Consider the following 22,273-nt stretch of genomic DNA (forward strand, 5'->3'; position numbering starts at 1 on the left):
AAAATAATAATAATGATATATATATATATATATATATATATAGAGAGAGAGAGAGAGAGAGAGAGCTTTGATTTCCTTGTGCACATTCATGAGTATCAGAAATGTACAGGAGCAAGCTCTCTGATAGGCACAGTAAGTGCTCACATTGACAGACAGCAGGGTTCCCTCGCTGCTTATTAGAGGTTACTATAATAAAAAACACTGATAGGTGAAAAATGAGCTCAGTGCTATAGCAGGGACTCTTACTTCTCCGGTTTGAGGTCTCTGTAGATAATGCCCAGGCTGTGGAGGTGATCTAAAGCCAGGGCCAGCTCAGCCAAGTAGAACTTCACATCCTCCTCTGTAAACATCACCTTAGCCAAGGGGAGAAGAATGAAACACTGCACATGAGAGCCACTTTTATCACAGACAAGGGTTTGAACAATACCAGTTATGCGTATCAGTTACACAGCACTATACATTAGACGTACTGGTATAATAGGTCGGCATAGGAGCAGAGCTAGCTATGTGTAGCTGCAAAGGGCAAACTGAGAACAAAAATGTGGAGCAGATCCAGCCTGAAACACTTGAAGCATCAGGTGGATAGGCGCTGTTAACTTTAGCTAGTTTTGTGTACTGCTCTGTAAGCAGACCTGAGCAACACTGTACCATGGGTAAACACTGCCAAACATGCAGGCAGCGACAGAAAAACAATTAATTCTCTTTAATAGTTTCAATATAAATTGATTCCACCACATTTTTATAACCGTTATAGAGAAACACCTCCCCAGATGATGTAAGTCAGGTTTTAATCAAGCTGGAGAAATGTTTAAGCAGATTCACACTCAGTGGCAATTTCATTGGTCCATTGTGGCTATTTTGGTTTAACTATTAAAGTTAATTTCAAAACCTAAAAAAAAAACAAAAAAACAATGATGCGCTTGTGCTTGTAGCATTAACACTATGTGACCCTGTTCCCAGAGATGAGAAATTAGAGATGAGAAAGCAAAGGAACACAATCAACACAATCTATGGAATGAATCTTCCCATACAAGGAAATATTATGAATGCATTACCAAATTAATCCCACATAAGGAAACATTACTAAAACGTTACCAAATCATCCTAATTAAAGGAACATTACCAGAACATAGAAAAGAGCATTCCCTTTTCAAAAGCCTGCACATGACTGCACAAAATGAATAACAAAACCTGTGGCAAAGAGATTCCATATACATTTTTGTAGACTGAAAAATACGAAGTAATAAAAATAATAATGCATGTGAAAGATACAAGAGCATCCCAACCCCCAACTGAATGATTTTTATTGAATAATTTTGCACATATTCAGCATAGTTTAATCATAATATATCAATAGAAATCAAACAAGCGAGATGTAAAATGTGGCTTTGATTTCTGAATAGACAAAAAAGTGGCTTTTATTGCGGCCAGTGACTCAAACTGCATTCCTTACACACAGCAGTAGTGAAACGGTTATCTATTCTCTAAAGGATTGAATCACAGGTCAAGAAAAACCAAGTCGCATTTTAATTTCACAGAAAATAATTCACGGGATGCATTCACAAGACGGCATAAATATTCAGCCTCTTTTAAAATCCATTATTGTGAGCTATATAATACATCACTAATTTTAACCAGGATATGATTCATCGAGTTCCCAATTACAGCCGTAACTGAAGAAAACAGGAATGTTTAGGAGAGATATGAAGCTGCCAACAATCAATCAGGACCAGCTGAAGGTAGAGGAGCTCAAGAGCAATAACTCCTCCATTCAAAGGATCAGATAGGAGTTAAACACAATTTTATGGAAGGCTGATGATAACAGAAGTGGCATATGCAAAGAAGGCCTAGTAACATACAATATATTTACAGAAGCTGTAGAAAGCTCTGACTGTGTCGCTGAAATGTGCTAAGCATGCTGCAGTACATCAAGGAACCCTGTGAAGTGAAGGTAAATGAGCCATAAATGGATAAAATGTCATCTGTAGCGGTGGCTGGAAGGTAATCAAAATGTTAATAATGCGTTAATAATGCACTACTAAATGGCATGGGCTTATCAGAGATTAATCAGACAGAGAGACTCGGTAATCTCCAAATGATGATGTGTGTTGTGGCGAAGGCCGGTGTAGCTAACAAACAGTTCAGCTTAACAGCCAAATGTGAGTGAATCATCAGCGCATGACGTGTAGGGCAGGCATGCAAGGTACATTTGGGATGTATCAATGGACTGGATTTGAAATAAATACGCTATGTACGTCGTTCTGAATAAGAGCATCTGCCCATCACCCCATAATGCTTTCACTGGAACCTGCCCTGCCAAAGTTCACTCATCTTCTGTTCTTCAAATATATTATCCTAATTGCTTAACGTGTGGTCATAAAAGAAAGGCAAATGTGTCCAATTAGTGCAACATATCATCTCAATCTCAATCCAAACACCGTGGGTGTTAGAGCAGTATGTTTCCAGTTCATTCTGCTCAACGGGAGAAAAATGTGCCTTCTCTTGTTCATCACCAGGGCAACAATATATCTTGATAAAATGTTTTTTGTGTCATTTCTGCTATTCCACTGGATGGAGGTTTAGAAGTACAGAACTGTAAGCGAGAATCATGGGAAAAAGGGAAGTTTGTAGAACAAGAAGACCATTGGAAATTAATGGGCTAAAACCCTTAAGCATTGTTAAGTGATCAAGCAAGGAAACCATTTCCATACTAAAGCAAACCCAGACCAGTCCATCCTATGCATGAGATTAGGGTTGATTTAATTGAATGTGTGTGCGTGCATGTGTGTGTGTGTGTGTGTGTGTGTGTGTTTGTCTTTGTGTGTGTGCGTATGTGCATGCTTGCATACATGGGTGGGGTTTACCAGGTCTAGAAGGTTGTTTATGCAATGTTTTCAGTGAGGGGGATGATGCTGTGTATTTTTTATATAATTTACTTGCTTTTCTCCTCAATTTCTATTCATAAGTGCTCATAGCTGCAACTTCTGCTAGTGATCCAGGACAGCATGGACAAGCATGTGCTCTCTTCAAAAGCAGGCAGACTAATAGAGCTTTCATGTAGATTATTCAAGTGCCAATTACACATATGGCTGCAGGTTCTGTTAAGAATTCCACTGCATACCCTAACAAAAGCATTACAGCTAATCTCATAGAACAATTCTGTTTAAATATTCGTAACTGAGTGATCAGATTAGCACACTTTCCTTATTTATAAAGTAATGTTTGATCAAGAGCAGAGCTCTGTTCTGCGGGAGTTGAAAAATGTTGCTTGAAATGATAATTATACTTACGCTGCATGTAATTCTTTTCAACGGCAGGTTAATCAAGCTGTAATTACCATTAAGCACAAGAGCCCCATAAAAACAGATGAATACTGTTGCTGATGTGCTAGCACAGGGTAGGAAAGAAAAATCTCTCAAGGCAATCAGGAAGGCTGGCACAGGCTGTAGAGACACTCACCTCTTTGGAGAGTCGAGTGAAGAGGTCCCCCCCTCTTAGAAAGTCTAGAATGAGATATAGCTTCCCTTCTGTCTGGAAGGCTGAGGGGAACAAAATTAAGACAAAGACATTGGGCTTCACAGTGAAATCAAAACATATTCACAGAGACAACTCAATCTATGAAATCATATTTGCTAGACCCACTCAATCCATATTTGATGACATTCTGCAGATATTTTCAGTCATGGCACTTGCCTATCAGGGGGAATGCAAGTGCTGGTTTATTACACGGTTCTGTAATAAAGTACAGAAATTGTTTCTATCCCATGGCTACTTCAGGTCTACATTCACATGGCTCCTGCCAGCAGCCCCGCCTCCCCACAACAAAGTTCGACCATCGGCAAAGCCAAGGAAGAAAACACCATCACCAGCAGATTTATTAAGTTAAAGTTAATGACACAATTTTCATTTTTAAAAAATGCTTTTTAATCCTTTTCTCCCCAATTTGGAATGCCCAATCCTGTTCACGCTGTTATGCTCATTGCAACCTCCGGTGTCGATGTGGGAGAGCGCAGAAAAGAATATGCACTCTTACAAAGCACATGACGTCAGCCACCGCTTCTTCTCACAGTTTGCAAGTGGTGCTCGCACAGACATGAGTCAGAGGGGCACTGCATGTAAAATGGCACCAGCTGGTGTCGCTGGCGTACAGTGCGATGTCACTCCAGCTGACAGAAACCCTCCCATTCCTGAGCAACGCTAAATCCAATTGTGCAGTTAATGAAAAATGTTGCCTGAATCACTTGTGGTGGACAACCTGGTATGAAGCACATTTTAACCAGACCTACAGCACTCAAATATTGATTATAATACAGGGACTTCAGTATTACTCTTGAAATGTAAGCATGTCATTCAGGATGACTGCTCACCAGGATGAGTTTAGGAAAGGCCTCAAATTTACAAAGATTGATTACAAGTACATGTCCAGAAAGCAGCTGTCTAGATATAGAGTGGTACAGCATATGTCTTTTAAACTGTAATTCTGACTGTGTTTTAAGCCAGAGGAAGGTTCGGCTTGTAGAAGAGATGAGCACTGAGATGTGCAATTCAAGGGGCTCACCGTAATGCAGTTTCACAATAAAGGGATGGTTGACTTCTGCCAGTATGTCTCTCTCCATCTTTGATCGCACCTGGTCCCGCACTGAGAAGACAGATAGGAAGAGTGGAGGTGTGGTGAGGAAATGGGACATAATAAGATGAGTGTCTGTCGTCAAAGTGGAAGTTATGTTCCATGTCATGTACACTCACCCTTTGAAAAGAGAAACTACTGCTGATGAAGAAATATGCAAGTTTCATTTTTTTAATTGCAGAAAATCCCAAGAATTATAACAAGATAGCCATCTGTCTCCTGTGAATGCAAATTTCAGTATCATCAATGTATGACCAGTCTATAATAGTTTATAGTATTTCTGCTAAAATGTAATTTGCCAGCGATTTCCTTAAGAGGTTGTTCTTTTGTAGGAGTGCAATTTAAAAAAATGGGAGCTAATTCCAGACCATGAATCACTTGGTGTTAAGCAATTTGGCATGCTATTGGCACTGTAAAACAGATGGCTACTGACTGCAATATTTTATAATACAGGTGTCAGAATCCAGCCCCAAAGGGCCATAGTGTCTGCTGGTTTTCAGTGTTTTTCAGCACCAGTGATTCATTTAAGTCTTTTATGGGCTAAAGAGTCCACACCATGTTCCCAAGGGATTCACTGGCAGCTCATTTAAAGGAAATCATAGAAAGCCGCAGACACATCAACCCTCCAGGAAGTATGTTTCAGAAGACTCATTGAGGACAAGGATATGTTTCGTCAACAGCTGATTCAGTATCCGATAATACAGTAAAGAAGGCAGCAATATTATCCATTGAAAATGAGTAAACTATGTAAATAGCTCAGTGAAGTATATAGGAGTGAGAGGCTCCAGCACTGTTCATATTTTATAAACACAGCTAGGAATATAAGGATTACAATTTCCCATTTTAATGAGCTTCCTTCTGATGCATTCAATAACATTTCCTTGTATTGAGTTCTTGAAACACCTTCATCACTGAACATGAAAGCCTACCTAAACATATTTTAATAGGTCCTTTTTGGTGTTATTGTTTTGTGAAAGATAATGTTTTCTACAATCTGCAGTCTAATTTAAGTTTAAACAAAAGCTATTACACTGGATTACACTGCATATTCTTCTTAAAATATCTTCAGTTAAAACATTTTTCTAATTAATTTCACCCACATGTAAACAATATAAAGAATCAAGCAGCACACCTCATAAATTCATAAAATATCACACTGTTACATGAGATCGAACCACTGCTGCTGCATGCTGAATAACAGGATCAATGCTAATCATGTGAATCTACTACAGGTCTATTTATTCTCTTTCAGTGAGAAATAAAAGGAAAAGAAACAGTTGAAACCCCCCTATGAGAAAATGCACAGAGGGCAGTGTCCAGAGAGCTGAAAAGGCGGTGTTCAAGCAGGCTGTGCTCCATAACAGGCCTAAGGACAACAATGGAAAACACCTGCACTGACTGCTGATGGGGGCCTGCAGGTCTCCCAGGTTACGGGAGGGAACAGGGGAAATTAACAGCTGCCGACCATGTTCTACAACAATATTAAGTGCAGTGCGGTTGAATGCGAGCAGAGACCAAGAATGACATGAGGTTCGTGCAGCCTAATCAGGTGACAGATCACCCACAGTGGAGATTCTGGGTAATCCTGGGAAAACACGTTTACATAGCTGGAAATACGGGCATGGGGCCTTGGACCTTGGCCAATGAAAACACTTCTCATGCTATGGAATATCTGTGGACTATATGACTAAACAATATGCCATATCAGAGCAAATTTGGGGATACCATCAAGATTTAAAAAACAAAATAAGATAATAAAATAATAACTGACTGGAGAAAAGAATACTTCAGTCAAAAAATTGTATTTTCCTGGTGTAAACCAGCCTTTTCATTCTAATACTGTTGTTACGGTGCAGATTGAAAATATGAAAATATTTTTACAACCTTTGTGAGTCACAAAAAGAGAACAGGTTAAAAGCAGGGTACAGATGGCTGTCAAACCAAAACAAGGGCTGTCCTGAAAATCCCCCTTTGATGTTTTTTCCCTTTGTACAGTGATATATGAATAAAGCCATTTCCTTACTCTCCCAGTCTTCCTGCATTGACAGTGCCGTGGTGGAACTGTAGAGATTTCAGTTAAAAGAGAAATGAGGTGCAAAAGCAAAACAGCATTACAAATTAATACATGCAACTGCTCGCACATTCAATGGACGTTTTGTCAAGTCTCGGTTCAGAAAACACCTCCCCCAATGGAAGTGACTGCGTAATGATTTGAGTGAGTGAGCAGTAGGTGAACAGATGAGGACTGGAGAATGCACTCAACCAATCCCCACCACTGGAGCTACATTCCCATGGGATTCCTGTATTCCTCCAGCTGTGACTCCCTGTTTCTGCAGACAGTCTCTGTTGCTTCTTATTCTGAAGTTGAGCCACTTCAGTTACCACTTGACATATGGTGTTGAGAGAATCCGCCCAGTGACAGTTCTAAAGAGCGACTCTGTTTTGGCATAAAACAAGAGGCAGTAACCATGGTTACAATTATAGAGTAGGTGGCTGCACTCAAAGCATATCAATGCAATGTTGAGATAGAAATATAGCCATTATCTATTTTTACAGCACAGTAAATTTGAACATGGTTAATGTAATTTGCAGAAAGATAAACCCTTACAACAGGAATGGGGAAGTTGTTAAGATTCAGAACTCATAACGGGCCCAACTGAAGAAAGAATGAAATCAAATTCTTTATTCTACATGAGAAAAACCTGATTCTGCGTTGCAATACAGAGAATATTCCAAAAATAACCTACTGATTTCACTTTCCAAAAAGACCAAGATTGATTAATCCCAATATGGCTGGCTTTGGTACATTTGCCAGTGAAGTGTTCACACGACTCACTTCAAACAAACTTACACACAGAACTGAAATAAATCAAAACAATACAATACAATGAGCAATACAAAGCTGGTATTTATAACAAGCCCAGTGACATTTCTGTTACCATTAGAAAGGCCTCTGTGCTCAGAAACCCTTGCAAATAAAATAGTCCATAGTTCTGCTTGACCTTTCTAAAGCCACTTATGACTGAGTTCCAGATTCAGAAAGCGCTTCACACTACCACAGCCATGGCACTGCCCCTCGGTCAAAACTTTCCAGAGACCCAGAAATGCACTAGAAAATGTGGCGGATTAGCCAGGTTTGCACAGAAAAGGTGAGATGGTATTGAAAAGATTCATGCACCACCCCCGTATAAAATAAATAAATAAATAAAAAGATCATGACAAGGCCATCGACTGACGGTACAAGAGTCTACGCTGTTTTAAAAATATATACAGTACTGTACATATATATATATATATATATATATATATATATATATATATATATTCTCCACTGCATCATAGGTCACGTTTTATTTTGTTCCAGACGTCTTACCTTTCAGTGTGGCTTTCTTCAACACTTTCATGGCATAGAGCTGCCCTGTGTCTGGACCTTTGATCTTCCTCACCAAGAACACCTGTCAGTCATGTTAAAAAACAGCAGAGAGCAAATCATCATAATCTCTAGAGGACTAAAGAAGCAGCCAAAGAACTTGTTTTTTCATTAAATAATGCACAGGAGCTGTTTTGTATGAGCTCACCTTGACACCAAATTGTTTTCGAGTGAAGGGGATTTTTCAATGAATATAAAACAGAAATTGATATGCAAACCTTGTGCTTACATCCAAGGGCAGAGTTTAACCTGCAGGGTTTGCAAAAGGCAATAAATAACAATGACTGCAGTGTTCCAAACCTGAGGATATTTAGGATTGTTGATGATTGAATATCAGGCATTTTGGCTGAGTGCTAGTCAGCCTGCAGACAGTAATTTTCAAGCCATCAGTCTGGACAATGGTGTGTATATGCCTTATCTGACTGATCACACCAGGAGCCTCATTTATAGAACTTGCATGTATTTCATGCACAATTTGAGCATGCAAACAGTTCCTTGTATTATGCTCACGCATTATATAAAATGCATAAGGAATGAAATAAATTGAATTTAAATCTCTTATATGCTTGTTTCATTTATAGATCACAAATCACAACCCCAAATATCCTGAAAATTGTGTATATGTGAAGAAGCTTTGTGACTCTTTTTCAGTGGATCCACACAATTATCCCAGAAGGGTGGCTTACTGTAACTTATATACGTTCACCTCCATGTCAACTGCAGATGAGTAGATCTTCTTTTGGTTTTAAGAGGCGGGGGGGTGATTTAAATCTATTGAAATGATTTTAAAAAGACCGAAGAGACTGAAAGCCAGTGAAACAGTGACATCTTAGGGGCCCATCCTGCTAGCACACTGTAGCTATGTCATATGGTGAACAGGAGCAGGTTAGCAGGCTGAATTCAGCTCTGAAAGAAGCTAAAGGCGAACTGCACATATTCGTGAGAACAGTGTCTTAATCTGTGCTAACTGAATCTGATGGAGGATGCCAACTCTCATTGGGAATTCCAAAAACAGAAAAAACATTTAAAATATTAAAAATAAACCAGCGTTGCTCTGAGAGATGTTTAAATGGGTCCAATCATTCATCTGGACTTGACATAAGTACCATAATTGCTGTTGACAAATATGTGTTAGTCATCGGAATGACAGGATGCTGCAATTTTCTGCTTCAAAAGGCTAAATGCAGATAAATCTGCATTTCAGTACTCTACAAAAAGAACAATTGTGTTATTTTTGAAAACATAAACACCATAATTGTAGGTTTTAGGTTATCACAGAATGATTCATGAGAGATCAATTTGATGCATTTCTATTGTTTCTGAGACAATGCACGAGCAGCACAAATTCTTTCAAGGGCACTTGAGCTTTAAGAGTTTGGAGGTTTATGCAGATAGAAAGTTAAACACCCAGCATATGTCTCTCACAGTGTTTCAATCCATGAAAAGTGTTCAAGGCAGGGAATGTATTGTTGGAGACACTTTTATGCTATTTAAAAAATCCTTATTTTTTGTTTGTTGTACATTATACACAGTAAATTCTTGAACTTATTTGACTGAAAAGTTTTACTTTTTATGGGTTCATAACACTGAGGTTGTTGGTGTTACTCCCAGGTGAGCCACTGCCATTATAACCTTGATCAAGGTGCTTAACCCACATTGCTTCAGTAAATATCCAGCTGTATAAATGGATTATATGCAAAGAATGTTAGCTGTATATAAGTCGCTCTGGATAAGAGCATCAGTCAAAAGACTAAAAATTGTATGTAATTAAGCATATACTACAAGAATACAACAGGAATACAGCAGCCTGCAATGTACCTCACTGTATCACTTTTGCATTCAAAACCCAGAAGAAATGGATATTAACATGGGTCCACTGCTGTTTGGGCCTACAATAAATAACTATCAGAACCATCAAGTGTGTGCAATACAGTTATGGGGGAAACCTGCGCCATATTAAACATGTATATAGATTTTATAGTCTTTACAGTATATTATACATTTCCTTTTAAAAACATATTTGTTATAATTTACAATTAGAATTGTGTTTTCAATAATGTTGCAATATTGCTGTCAAACTCTACATGACCCTCTCTGCATAACAAGTTGCTTTGCTTTATGTAAAAATAATTTCTACTATTGATTCTGATATTTCAGTATTTCTACAATAGGGTAATATTGTATTGTACAAGGTCACAGATCCATTTACCTGGTATTCAACATATCCAAGATCAGCTTTCAGGCTATAAAGCCTATTCCACGAGCAGTGATTTTTACTAATCTGATTTTTTATTCATTTTACTGACATTTCATTACAGGCCTCTTATCTCTGAGGTTGAAATATGCAGACTTATGTAACATCAGTGCAACCGTTTCTTACCTTTCCATAAGAACCTTGACCTAATACCTTGAGCAGTTCAAATTGTGAAGGATCTGCTTTCTCAAAGCCTTCTTTGACATGGTGGCTGATGTCGATTTCTTTAAGAATGCCATCATCCTGTGAGAGAAACAGAAGAAAGTTCTGTCCAGGGTTTGGGGAAAAAAACAGCATTCAATCAACATCTGTCTTTAACTTACTGACTCAAATAAGTATAAAATAAGTTTGTGAATCAAGTAATCAACTAAATAAATGTAAAACATAGAACTTGCATTCACTTGGATAACAGTTAAAGACATATGTTGATTGAATCCAGGGTAACACATGATTTCTATTTGACTTATTTGGAGTTACACAGATGTTGTAATTAATTATCTGCACTTTCATTGAATTTTATATGGCATTGTGTGATGAAATATTTGTACTGATGTAACATGGCTGTTGAAGATTGGCCAGATGTCATCCAAGGCTGGGTCAGATTTCTGTGACCTGGCCCTGACTGGCATAAGAGGCATAGGGCAAGGAAAATAAAATGACTTCTTCCTGGGGGCCAGACTCTATTTAAAAATAGTGCATATAGGCCAAAAATGTTCCACGTCCTGTACAATATTAAATAATATATGAATAAGATGCATTCTTTCTGGAAACAGAAAGTACATGCCTTCTCAAATGATGCAGTTAATAATTATGATTCTTTAGTAGTGGGAGGTATCCTGACGTTACTGCAGTACAAGACAGATCATCACAGTTTGATAAATATGAATAATAATGTTTTCATCTCAGTCATCAAAAGGGTCAAATTAGTCTTTGGCAGGCCACATTTGGTCCACAGGCTGCCATGTGAACACAGTAATACAGTGATCATTAATCTCTTGTTAAACATTGTTAAACACTGTATCTATGAGAGGCTGTTACATTTTGAATTCAATGTTTGCCAACTGCAGTAAATCTTAACTGCCTTTAAGTGTTGGTAGGCAAGTGGCTCCCTGGCCCCCTGCTCTTAAGGCTACGAAATGCACATTCCGCTTTGAATGGATTTCACATGACTCCCGAGTGTACGGATCCACATTAGCAGTGCCTGTTCTTCACACTCAGCGGGCTCTGGATGGCGAGTCTCACAAAGAATGACCTTGGCTGATAGACCCTCTGCCCCTCTGATAGCCCCCTACAGAGAGAGCACATTACCGCAAGGGCTTTTTGCACATTCGAAAACTGCTTGGGTACGAGAAAGCTAGCGGAGGGGCGAACATAAGTGTCCTTAAAGTGGAGTCTCGGCAGGGGGGAGGGGGATGTGGGAAGTGTGGGGACAGCTTAGCGCGTTACTCCCAAACTGCTCCTGCAGGATAGGGAACAGGATGGGATGCTTCACAGTCCATAGATCAACAGCTTACCGCAGCCTACTGAAGCACCACTGATGAAAGGCAAACGATCAAAAGCAGAGGAACACCTGTAACGCCTAGCTAGTAAGCAACAGTCAGCATGGAGCTTTCAATATCTTATTTGAAGGACTGGCAGATATTTCCATGCTGAATCAAGTGGTGGTAGATTGTTTGTTACTAATGCTCATATAAACCTGGGTAGAGACCCAGCAGCTTGGAAATGTCAGCAGCAGTATTTCTTAAAGTATGGGTCAGGACCCAAAATGGGTCAAGGGAGTGCATGACGTGGGTCCTGGAATGAGTCTGCAGTTCACCAGGCTATGCTAGTATGTGTATTTGACAGATTCCTGAAAGGTATTTTGGATCCTGATATTAAAACAAACATTTTCTAATTTGGGTCCTGATATTTAAAGGTCTAAAAACCAGTGCTCCACAGGATAGCATGGAATTGTACACAGAGTGGGTTCCGCGATGGATAATCTTGATTCTGCAGTCAGCGTGTGACAAGGCAGCCGAACAGATTTTGGCTCTGAGAAGGTGACGTGATGGGCAGGCTGTCTGCGAGTCCGTGGTGTGAATCTCTCCAGGATTGTGGAGGTGTTAAGCTTCCTCCCTGTTTTTCTAACTTTCACACTTCCCTCCTTCTGAGAGAAAGTTGCGCGGTACAGATGGCCAACGTTATTCATGCTTATCGAGAACAGACTAAATTGTTTCTAAATGCCTCACATTATAGCCAAGATGTAAGTAGGAAACTTACTGGAACATAAAAGTCTTGATTTGTTACCAGGTAGTTCAAACCAGTTGTAAATCTCACCAAAAACACATTTTCAATGTACAAAAGTGGCAAGTTACTCACACATACAAAGGACTGTCTATAAATCATGAATTAAAACTAGGAAAATCTAGACCTGCCTTTAAAAGGTTTGATATTTTTTTTAAAATCACACACAATATTGCCAGTCATAGCTCACACTAATAAAGCAAGTTCTATTCCAAAGGAATGCTACCCAATGTTTCCTAAATCATTTAATGTAACTTGGCCCTGTGTTTTTTCATTTTGCCTTTAGGGTATGTGACCATTCAAAGTGTATGTGTCATTTAAAGTGGAAATAATCTGCAATTCAGCTGTGTTACACTTATAACCATGAATAAAACATCGCAAAAGTCTGAATGTCTACTTTATGCAAATGAGATGGACACACTCCATTCACCCCAGGAAGCATTTTTTCAAAATTGTGTAGTAAGTGTAGCCAGGCTGAAACAGTGAGGGCAATTGCCCTTTAAAAATGGTAGCTACAGTAAGCTAGTCAGAGAGAGTTTATTGCCGGCAAATGCCATCTTACTCACTAGCCACAATGCTATTGTATTAATCAGAGCCACTAATATTTTACAACCTACAATTCACTACTGCATTAAATACAGTGCTAAATGTAAATTACCATTTGATTTTTATTTATTTTCTATGGCCAGTAGGTTTACAGCGAAAGTCTAAAATAAAATAAAACCTAATATTTTAAAGTACACAATCATCTGTGCTTTAAGCTACCTATGGTACAGTTCTGAATCTTTAAAAAACATTGCTGCTTGTTACATGTTCGGCTATAAGAACAATACAAGTGCAATATGTCTTTATTCTTGAATTAATCACTTAGCAGGAGGTTGTTACACAGCTGTTCTAAACCCAGATGTATTTTGTGCTGTAACAGATAGCTTTCCCCATGCGGAAAAAAAAGCCAGGCGTTGTAAAAAAATTAAAGGAATTCAGAATTGGCAGAAGTACGGCAATTACCCAGACACAACAAAAAATTGCTTCGGGGAAAACAAACAAAAAATTACTTATTTACACCTCAATTTATTTTTTCATCAATTTCATATAGTACTAGCGGGTGAAATACAACAACTAAGCCTTGTTAAAGGATAAATAAAGAGATAAATGTTCTACATAATATATGAATTTAAACTCAGTAATACATGAATTGCATGACACACATATTAAATTTCACAGCATGTAAGCAATCAATTTCTAGTTTGAGCTGAATGAAATCATTTGGTTACTTCCCATATATTACATTCACTGCATAGAAAGCCTGAGTGAAAATGAAAATGTTTCTCGAACATTTTTGTTCAATAAACCTCAAGAAGCAAATATAATTGACTCAAATAAAATTTGAATCAATTTCCAAAGTGAACATCCATCCAACACGAAGGAAGGTCGGCTGAATTTCACATGCTTGTCAGTCTCAACATTCCTGTGCTCTTGTCTGGATTGATACAAGAAGGTATATCACCTTTATTAAGGGACATCCAAAGGTATGAACAGTTTCTGAATATTGGACATGGTTGTGGAGTTATTTGCATGTCAAGTACACACCTTCAGATGGGCAGAATATGAGCTACATTTGAAAAACCGTTCATTTTCTATTTGTATTATATTTTATTAATGTATAGGCTACTAAAAATGTATGTGCATCAAGGAACTACCTGGCAGCCACATTCAATTCACTTTAATTTATCGGTAGTTTACTGGGAAATTTATATGACTAAGGGAGTCGGCTGACAGCAATAAACCTATCGGAGTGATTTATTGTGCTGATTCTCATCATCAATCATTTAAGTAAGCAATGTTCAGGTGGTTTTGTACAGGACCATAAAAAACAAGCATCTCTCCTTTTATTGCTATCATGTTATGACATTTATGACTAAGACAATCGTGCATCATGCATTATGCTTTTCTTGATGTAGGTCACCAGCTGTTTAGGATAAATCTGCAGATTCCAAATGTCCCCTTGGATTACAGAAGCAATCGCAAAAACAGTTTGACTAGTAAACGCTACAGGGTGCTTACAGCTGCTCTGTGTGGAACTGCAGTATCTGGGGTTTAACCCCATAGCTGTGATTTAATGTGAGTTTCTGTATGGAGATTGAAATTAATTTCATTTTTCTGGACTAACATCTATTACTACCGAATGTAAATCATTTAGTTGACATAGCTGAAATTGTTTTGTCAGCTGAACAGCCACTGAAAGGGTATAGTTAAAATGCCCGGAATGTCCAAACAACAGTTTCCTAAGTTTTTTTCTGTTTTACTAAGTGATGGCAGAAATTAATATTCTGACAATGGTTTCTTTTGAAATAGTCATTCACTTCTGATACATGTTATCCATGTTAAACTGTCCATATGACATAAATTCAATAAGACATATGAAAATATACTAATGAACAGTGACCACGGAAATATGAACAGCATTTTCACCAGGTTCCATTGGTGAAAGTTTTGGGCCTTTGAAAGGTATACAGGTAAAGACTGAACCTGGAAAGGAGGTGTTGTTCTTCACCTTCCTCTGTTAACCCAACCTGGGAAAACATGCTAATCTGAGAGCGCTGGGAACACAACACTCCCCTACCAACCAGGTCAGAATTATATAATCAATCTGAACTGGACACACACATGCTCATGCATGCCCGCCCACGTGCATCAACCAGTCAGTAAGAGAATGCGCTTTCAGCCTAATTAATTAAGCTTGCATGGCCTACAAATCCCATTCATTTCAAGGTAGCAACACGTGGCTGATGTTAGCATTTCAAGGCTTCCTTGCTGAAACATTTGAATATTTAGAGCAAATCAATTCAGTGCAGCATTGAAACTTAGGCTTGTTTAAACAAGTCACAGTCAAGCTTGACTTGGTAACCCCTGGGCATCTGTCCTCTCTGTGTGAATCTAATTATCACACTGGTGTCTTCATACTTCTTATTGATCCCAGCATGCACTGCTTCAGCTACCAACAGATTACTGCTCACAGGATGCCGTAGCTCATTTGATTACAGGGATATCAGACAAATGACTCCTCCAAGGTAATTACATAATTGAAGAGGTAGTCTGATGCTTCTCTGCTGTACACAATGTAAATTAATGCTCTTTTTCAAATTCATGTTTTTGTGAGCAGCAATCAATGCTTTGATTAGAGATATTTTAAAAGTATTAACATGCCACAATCAATGCAGGATGTTAGGTGGTGCGCCCAAGTGAAAGAACCGGTTTTGAGTGCAGCGGCACACCATGTGTGTAGCTGTAGCTAATCTAAATATATTTTCATCTTGCTGTGTGTTCTTTCATCCACTCATCTCTTCCCCTTCATTCCTCCACATACTTCCAGGTAGGAGACAAGCAGTAGTGGGGGAGTGGAGGTGAGGAGGGAAAAGTAATGGGAAGCACTCTGTATCTGAGTTTGAGCTGCAAAGTGCAATATATTTTGTAAAAAACTAACCTAACGCTACTGAATGGCATTATGCTGTCTGCTCCTACAGATGAATCTCTTATCAAAGAGTCTCTGGTGCAACTTGTTGCATTGTGAATATTTGGTCTGAACTAGCCTTTAAATTGTGTAGAATATAAAGCAGTCAATATAAAGCAAAGAAAAGGAATAGGGTTCTAAATTCAAAACTTAATGTGTTCAGCAGTCCACTGCACTCTGGTGAGCCAGACATGACACCTACAGTAAGCTATAAACAGCAACAACAATCTCCTGGATGGGTTTATTATGTTTTAATGTTGCATTTCATGGACAAAACAACAATCGGTGAGCTACAGATTATTCTATGAAAACCTGTAATTACTTTTACACATGGGTGATATGGGGTGTTTGATAGTTTGATAATTTTTTTTAATGTGGTTTGAGTTTACTGAATTTCTCTTTTTGGGTGGGGGCAAATATATTTCGTTGGGCCACCAAAATAAAGTCAGTGTATGGGAAATACTGTTGTATTCATATTGATCAATGTGACCACTTTAGTCTTCAAAATACACCGTTTCTACAACTGTTGCTGACAGCAAGAGAGACTAAAAGAATCTAAAGAATCACCAAAAATATTATGGTCAGATCATCATAATTCACTTCAAAATACATACAGAGTAACTATACTATATTACCATAATGTTCAGATATTTTGCAACAGGAGACTCAAGCTGACCCCACTGTTTTTGATCCTACTGCCAACCTGTCCAGTATTGAAAATAATAATCTTCTTTTAGGCATTAGGCCTGTTGTCACCCGTAAAAAACATCCCAGAGAGTGAAATGGTGTATTGATTAAGGCTTGTATACAGATTGGGTCAACTTAACCTATCCTGAACTTAAAGTAAAAGAGGAATGGTACTTTTGAGAGATATATTTCATAACTAGTGACTAAACCAGTGTAAATTAGGTACTTATTTTATGTTTCTATTCGTTGTTCATCATCTGTATTCATTTTGTCTTTTTGCCTGTAGTGTTTCTTCGAATATATTAAGAAAGAAAATAATTAAGAGTTTCAGTTCAAAACAATAAATATCAATAATGTACTGAATGAAAACCTTGTTTCATTTTCATTTTTCACAGCTAAGCATGATTTGTGCTCCCCATGTCTTCATTACATTAGAGGCATTTAGCAGACGCTCTTATCCAGAGCGACTTACACAACTTTTTACATTTTTTTTTCTTTCATTACATCCTGGCTGGGGCCTTTCTGTGTGGAGTTTGCATGTTCTCCCTGTGTCCATGTGGGTTTCCTCTGGGTACCTCTGGGTTTCCTCCCACAGTCCAAAGACATGCATGTCAGGCTAACTGGAGACTCTAAATCACCCATAAAAGCATGAATGTATGAGTGAAAGGTGTATGTGCCCTCTGGTGGATTGGTGAGCTGTTCAGAATATATTCCTGCCTCTGGCCCAGTGCATGCTGGGAGAGGCTCCATGTCTACAAAGAGGCCCATTTTCAAACCTAGGACTTGTGTGCATGGATGTGTACTAGGATGACCATAAACTGGATTTAAACAAGTGCGAATCTGCAATAGCTGCGACCGCAAACACGCATGCATCCATGTGTGCCTGCATCCATTCATGACCAACCTTTCCACAAAATCTTGTGCAAATCTGTGAATCCATTCGGGAGTTATGCGCCTTTTTGTGATAGGCCACGCCCCCTCACACACCCTCACACAAACACGTGACCTCTTCTTTGGCTCATGACCAACCTTTCCACAAAATCTTGTTCAAATCTGTGAATCCATTCGGGAGTTATGCGCCTTTTTGTTATAGGCCACGCCCATCGCCACCCCCCGCCCCTTGGTCAGTCGGCCTTGAAAGTTACTCAGCTCAACCTTCGGTCATGACCAACGTCCATGCCAAATTTCAGCCTCCTGGGGCGAAAACTGTGGGCACTACGGGGTGGTACACCTGAGGACCAACCGACTGACCGACAGAGCTATAGAGCTGCGGTCGCAGCTAAAAAAAGACAGGGGTGGGCAGGCAGGTGTTAGGACATAATACTAAGCTATTTGTTCATAATCTTACTGGACATTTTTAGGAACCTAAAAATCCTGCATGGAGCGATATTTTGGCCCTAAAAAGAAGAAAATTGTCCAGAGAACAAGAGGACATCTGGTCAGCCTAAAGTGTAGAAGTTTTCATTTTCATTTTTAAATTTCACTTATCAATTTCATCTAAAGCCTGCATTTTTTAACAGTATCGGGGAAGAATGAGAGCTTGATCATTTGGTCATATATTTTATGAGAAAACTCCTAATCCAAAAATGCTACCAAGTTTGGTGTAAGCATTTAGGAAGTTACTAAATTTATACGTTCGGTTATTCACGTTGAACTTACTAAAAACAAAAACATACCTGCTGCAAAGTAAAATGACTGATGCCTAAATCATGACCAGGTTACTTTAAATTATGTCAATAAAACATGTAAAAGTACCGTATTTGGAATATTTCTCATGTCTAAATTCAGATGTTTCCATTCTAAAAGTTGATGAAAGTCTATAGAGAAAGACTGAGTTGGCTTTGGGGATCTGTAATGAACAGATGTCTTTGGGGCTTATTTGTATTTGCAGTTGAGGGCCAAATTAATAAACAGGACGGGCTCACATCTCATGACCTATCTGACCGAGACTTTTGCCTTAATTCCACAGATAGGCATGTTTATGAGCACAGATCAGCAGTAAACTGCATGGAACTATAATATGTTCCTGGAGATAAAGATTGAATATGGATATTGAGTTTCCATGTACAGGATACTTACACAGGAATCCATAATTCATGGAAGGTTTTGTTTTAATCCCTCTGTACAAAGCGAGGAGGGGAGGCCAACCAAACAGGAAGCCTCTGGAAGATCAATATGGCAATAGAACAAAAATCAATAGAGACTGCTGGATACCATACGTCATGGAAAAAGAGGGTTTCATTACTATTACTTTTTATTTCTTGACCTTTCATTTTATGGCAAAAAGAATATATTGTACCGCTTAAGGTAACACTGCAGAGTGAGTAAGGCTAACGCAAGATGCCTAGAATTACCTATACATTTCTGTTTTTTATATTGGATTATAAACAAATCTATGTTTGTTTTTAAGCTTACTTAATTAGTCATTTTTCATTGTGACACTTTAAAACAACACCTGCATTAGGTTTATCTACAGGGTTACTTCACTATATGTGTTAATAAATATTAATATGTCCACTAATGTGTATGATTCCATTATTACATTTTAAATACAAATGGCCCTTTCAAGCAAATATAAATAACATAATCATTTAAGTTAATAACAAGGATGCTTAATATGTGACAGTCATAAAGGATATAGAGCAGGGGTGCTCACAGACCGATTGCATAATGGCCATTTCCACAGCTGGCTCAGCAAACTGGCTCATCCCTAGACACACTGCAGGCCAGCTGAATGCTGAGACTTTCCACTTATAGCCTCAGCTGGAAATGTCATGACACAAAAGAGCTGTATCGAGTAAAGAAAATCCGAGTGGTGCAGAAATTCTGAATTGTGCTGCGCATTTTCAGTTCAAAAATCAATCGTGTATATTTTTTTCTTTTGCTGTTTGAATTTCAAATTGTCAGCTTATTGACAAAGAAACATCTATGCTGAAGGCACTGGAAAAAATGTACAAACAAATTAAATGACCAGGGAAAAGCATACAAGAGATACATTCCAGATAAACTCCAAACAAAGATGGTTATGCTTCTCCCCCCAAAATGACACAGTGTTTATAATACTTCAATGGTTAAAGTTAACTTAAATGATATTTAATATTCTTCCCTGGATATACTTATTTAGCTCTGATAAATGCTGGCCAGAATGGGGAGAAGGAGAAAAAAATCACAGACCTACAGCTAGATGCAGGCCTTCTCTCAAAGCACAGTGTGTCTCTCCCTGCTTAGGGACTCCTCTAGTTACTCACACACCTGTCAAACGTAGGACCTGACCCAGTTTTTTGAAGTTAAAATTTTTAATTTACAGCGACAGGTATGCCAGGCTTGATCTATGCTGTTGGGGGGACGTTTGAGTACTCAGCAGAAAATCCCAAAACTGAATAACAAAGAGTCCCAGGCGGGTTGGGAACAGGTCCCGAGAGAGAGAGAGAGAGAGAGATAGAGAGAGAGAGAGAGAGAGAGCTTACTGTTACTTCTATTGTGGCATCTCTTATATGCATGAGGGCTTTCTGTACCATCAACAACCAAATTTCATGGTCACATTTTTCACATGGATAACATTTTTTCCCCCCACATTCCAAAGTGAACCAGAAAACAGCTATTATAAATGTAATCTTAAGTAAAATACATAAAGCGTTAATTAACTTTTTTATACAGGTGTTAAGGCTTGATATAAATCCTCAACCCCTGTGGTGAATAAGGTCAGGTAGTTAGACTACAGCACATGACGATGAGAAGCCATTGGTATATCTAGTTATTTATTTTAACTCTGAAACTGTTTCGTGTAATACTGTTTGCATGCGGAGAATCACAGGATTTCTGAATCACGTTAGACGTTTTTAGGCACGCGGTGAGGAAAATACCACAAATAAAAAATAAAAAAACACACGTGTACACACGTGGGGAAATTATGCGTCTGTTTTTCTGTGACTGGTTATGCACATACGCGTTGATACAATGCATCTTATTTCCAACTATGCACAGTTTGCATTTTCTAAAGTTAAAACCACTGTTACTGAAAAATACTTGTCACTTCCATCTACCTTTATGCAGCATAGTGTAGCCTACCTGTACGCCCCCTGACAAACACAGCTGTACTCATTATGGCATCAATAGCACGCACTGCACACACACCACAGTATTCGTGCACACAAGTTAAAAGAAGTGGTAACAACGCCAAACAAAAAAGTGGCACCAACCTCCAATTTGCAAAGACTCGAGCTTTTAGATCGTGATTTCTTGTGCATATAGACGGAAAAGAACCGTCGAACCGCAAATTTCCGCATGTTGGTGTCCATCGTCGCTTTTCTGTTCTTATTGTGACGAATCTTTGTCTCTTCACCGCTTAATCCAGATCAGCGCACAACAAAATGGATTTAGGATTGCTTTCCTGTCACCTTCTGCTAATCCATAACGCTGAATTAGAAAGAGAAGACCAAGCCACCGAGCAGACCATTAAGATTGGCAGCTACACGTCTCGCAACTCATCTCTCTCCGTTACGCGTGACTTCGATCTGGAGGTGGTAACTAAGCGCCGGCGTGACAGTGATGCTGCTATGCCCTGCGCCTCTTGAACTGTACCGAATCCCCTTTTCTTCGTCTTCTGCTAATACGATAACGTACGATGCTGCAATGCGCGCCGAGATCCCCTAATCCATTGCAATGCATGCGGTCTCGACGCACAAAATTAGACCTGGCGAGATTTAACTCGTGTACCTCAGGTCTGAGGTCCTCTCCCTCCGCACATGTATAATAGATTTTCCCTCTCTCACCTTTTCCAACGCCCCTCTATGGGGAATCCACTAAGCTCCGCAGTGTTCTCGTGCACATCCAAGTGCAAAACGCAGCCACCGCGGACTACAGTGGTATGGCCTGTAACCCGTACCGAAGCGCTGCATGATTACTTAGAACTGATCCAGGTTGAAATTAATATCATGGCAAACGTACAACATCCAGATATAAAATGGGGGAGGGGGGTTGTGGGACACAATTATGAAAACACTTACGCAATGGGCATGGAACATCGAGTAAGGAACCATAACATGACTAGAAAAGACACTTTGGGACTGGGTCAAATTCTTAGGATAGAAGGTCAGATACTAAAAAGCTTTCACAATTATGAACAGAAAATTAATTACGAGACCCAACAAAGTACAAGCTGAGTGTTCAAACAAAACATGGGAGGCGTGTATAGTTACTCAATTATCTTGCCACCTTTGAAAACAGTTACAACTGTGCACTGTGAAAGAGTGAATTTTGTAGGCTGAGGTTAGACTCAATATCAGAACCAAAGCATTTGAAGTCAATAGCATTATGGCTGCAGAACAGTAGCTAGATCAGCAATAACTGGAGGTAAAGTGTGTTGAAGGATATCATGCCAAACAATATACCTTGGGTAAACGTGCTTTTGTATACTATTTTATGTGCATTCCCGCATTTGTGCTGATACCCTTAATGCTTATTATTTTATATGTAATAAGC

At 38.9% G+C, this 22,273-nt stretch overlaps 1 protein-coding gene across 3 annotated transcripts in view; it reads right to left on the reverse strand.

The window, feature by feature from the left end:
* Positions 1-21,710, reverse strand: part of rps6ka2 (ribosomal protein S6 kinase, polypeptide 2) — a 33,334-nt gene extending 11,624 nt beyond the window's left edge. Inside the window, exons 1-6 of one of the 3 annotated variants that reach the window (XM_035399415.1) lie at positions 20,992-21,710; positions 10,438-10,554; positions 8,001-8,082; positions 4,559-4,639; positions 3,460-3,539; positions 247-359 (exon numbers count right to left, since the gene is read on the reverse strand). In XM_035399415.1, coding sequence (XP_035255306.1) covers positions 247-359; positions 3,460-3,539; positions 4,559-4,639; positions 8,001-8,082; positions 10,438-10,554; positions 20,992-21,090 — 572 coding nt within the window. In that variant the 5' untranslated portion in view covers positions 21,091-21,710. Of the gene's footprint in view, positions 1-246; positions 360-3,459; positions 3,540-4,558; positions 4,640-4,746; positions 7,065-8,000; positions 8,083-10,437; positions 10,555-20,991 lie in introns of those variants that run through there. The other 2 variants (XM_035399416.1, XM_035399417.1) reach the window with 2 other exon arrangements.
* Between the last annotated feature and the right edge of the window lie 563 nt (positions 21,711-22,273).

This window comes from Anguilla anguilla, chromosome 18 (assembly GCF_013347855.1).
Source record: "Anguilla anguilla isolate fAngAng1 chromosome 18, fAngAng1.pri, whole genome shotgun sequence".
Classification (NCBI taxonomy): domain Eukaryota; kingdom Metazoa; phylum Chordata; class Actinopteri; order Anguilliformes; family Anguillidae; genus Anguilla; species Anguilla anguilla.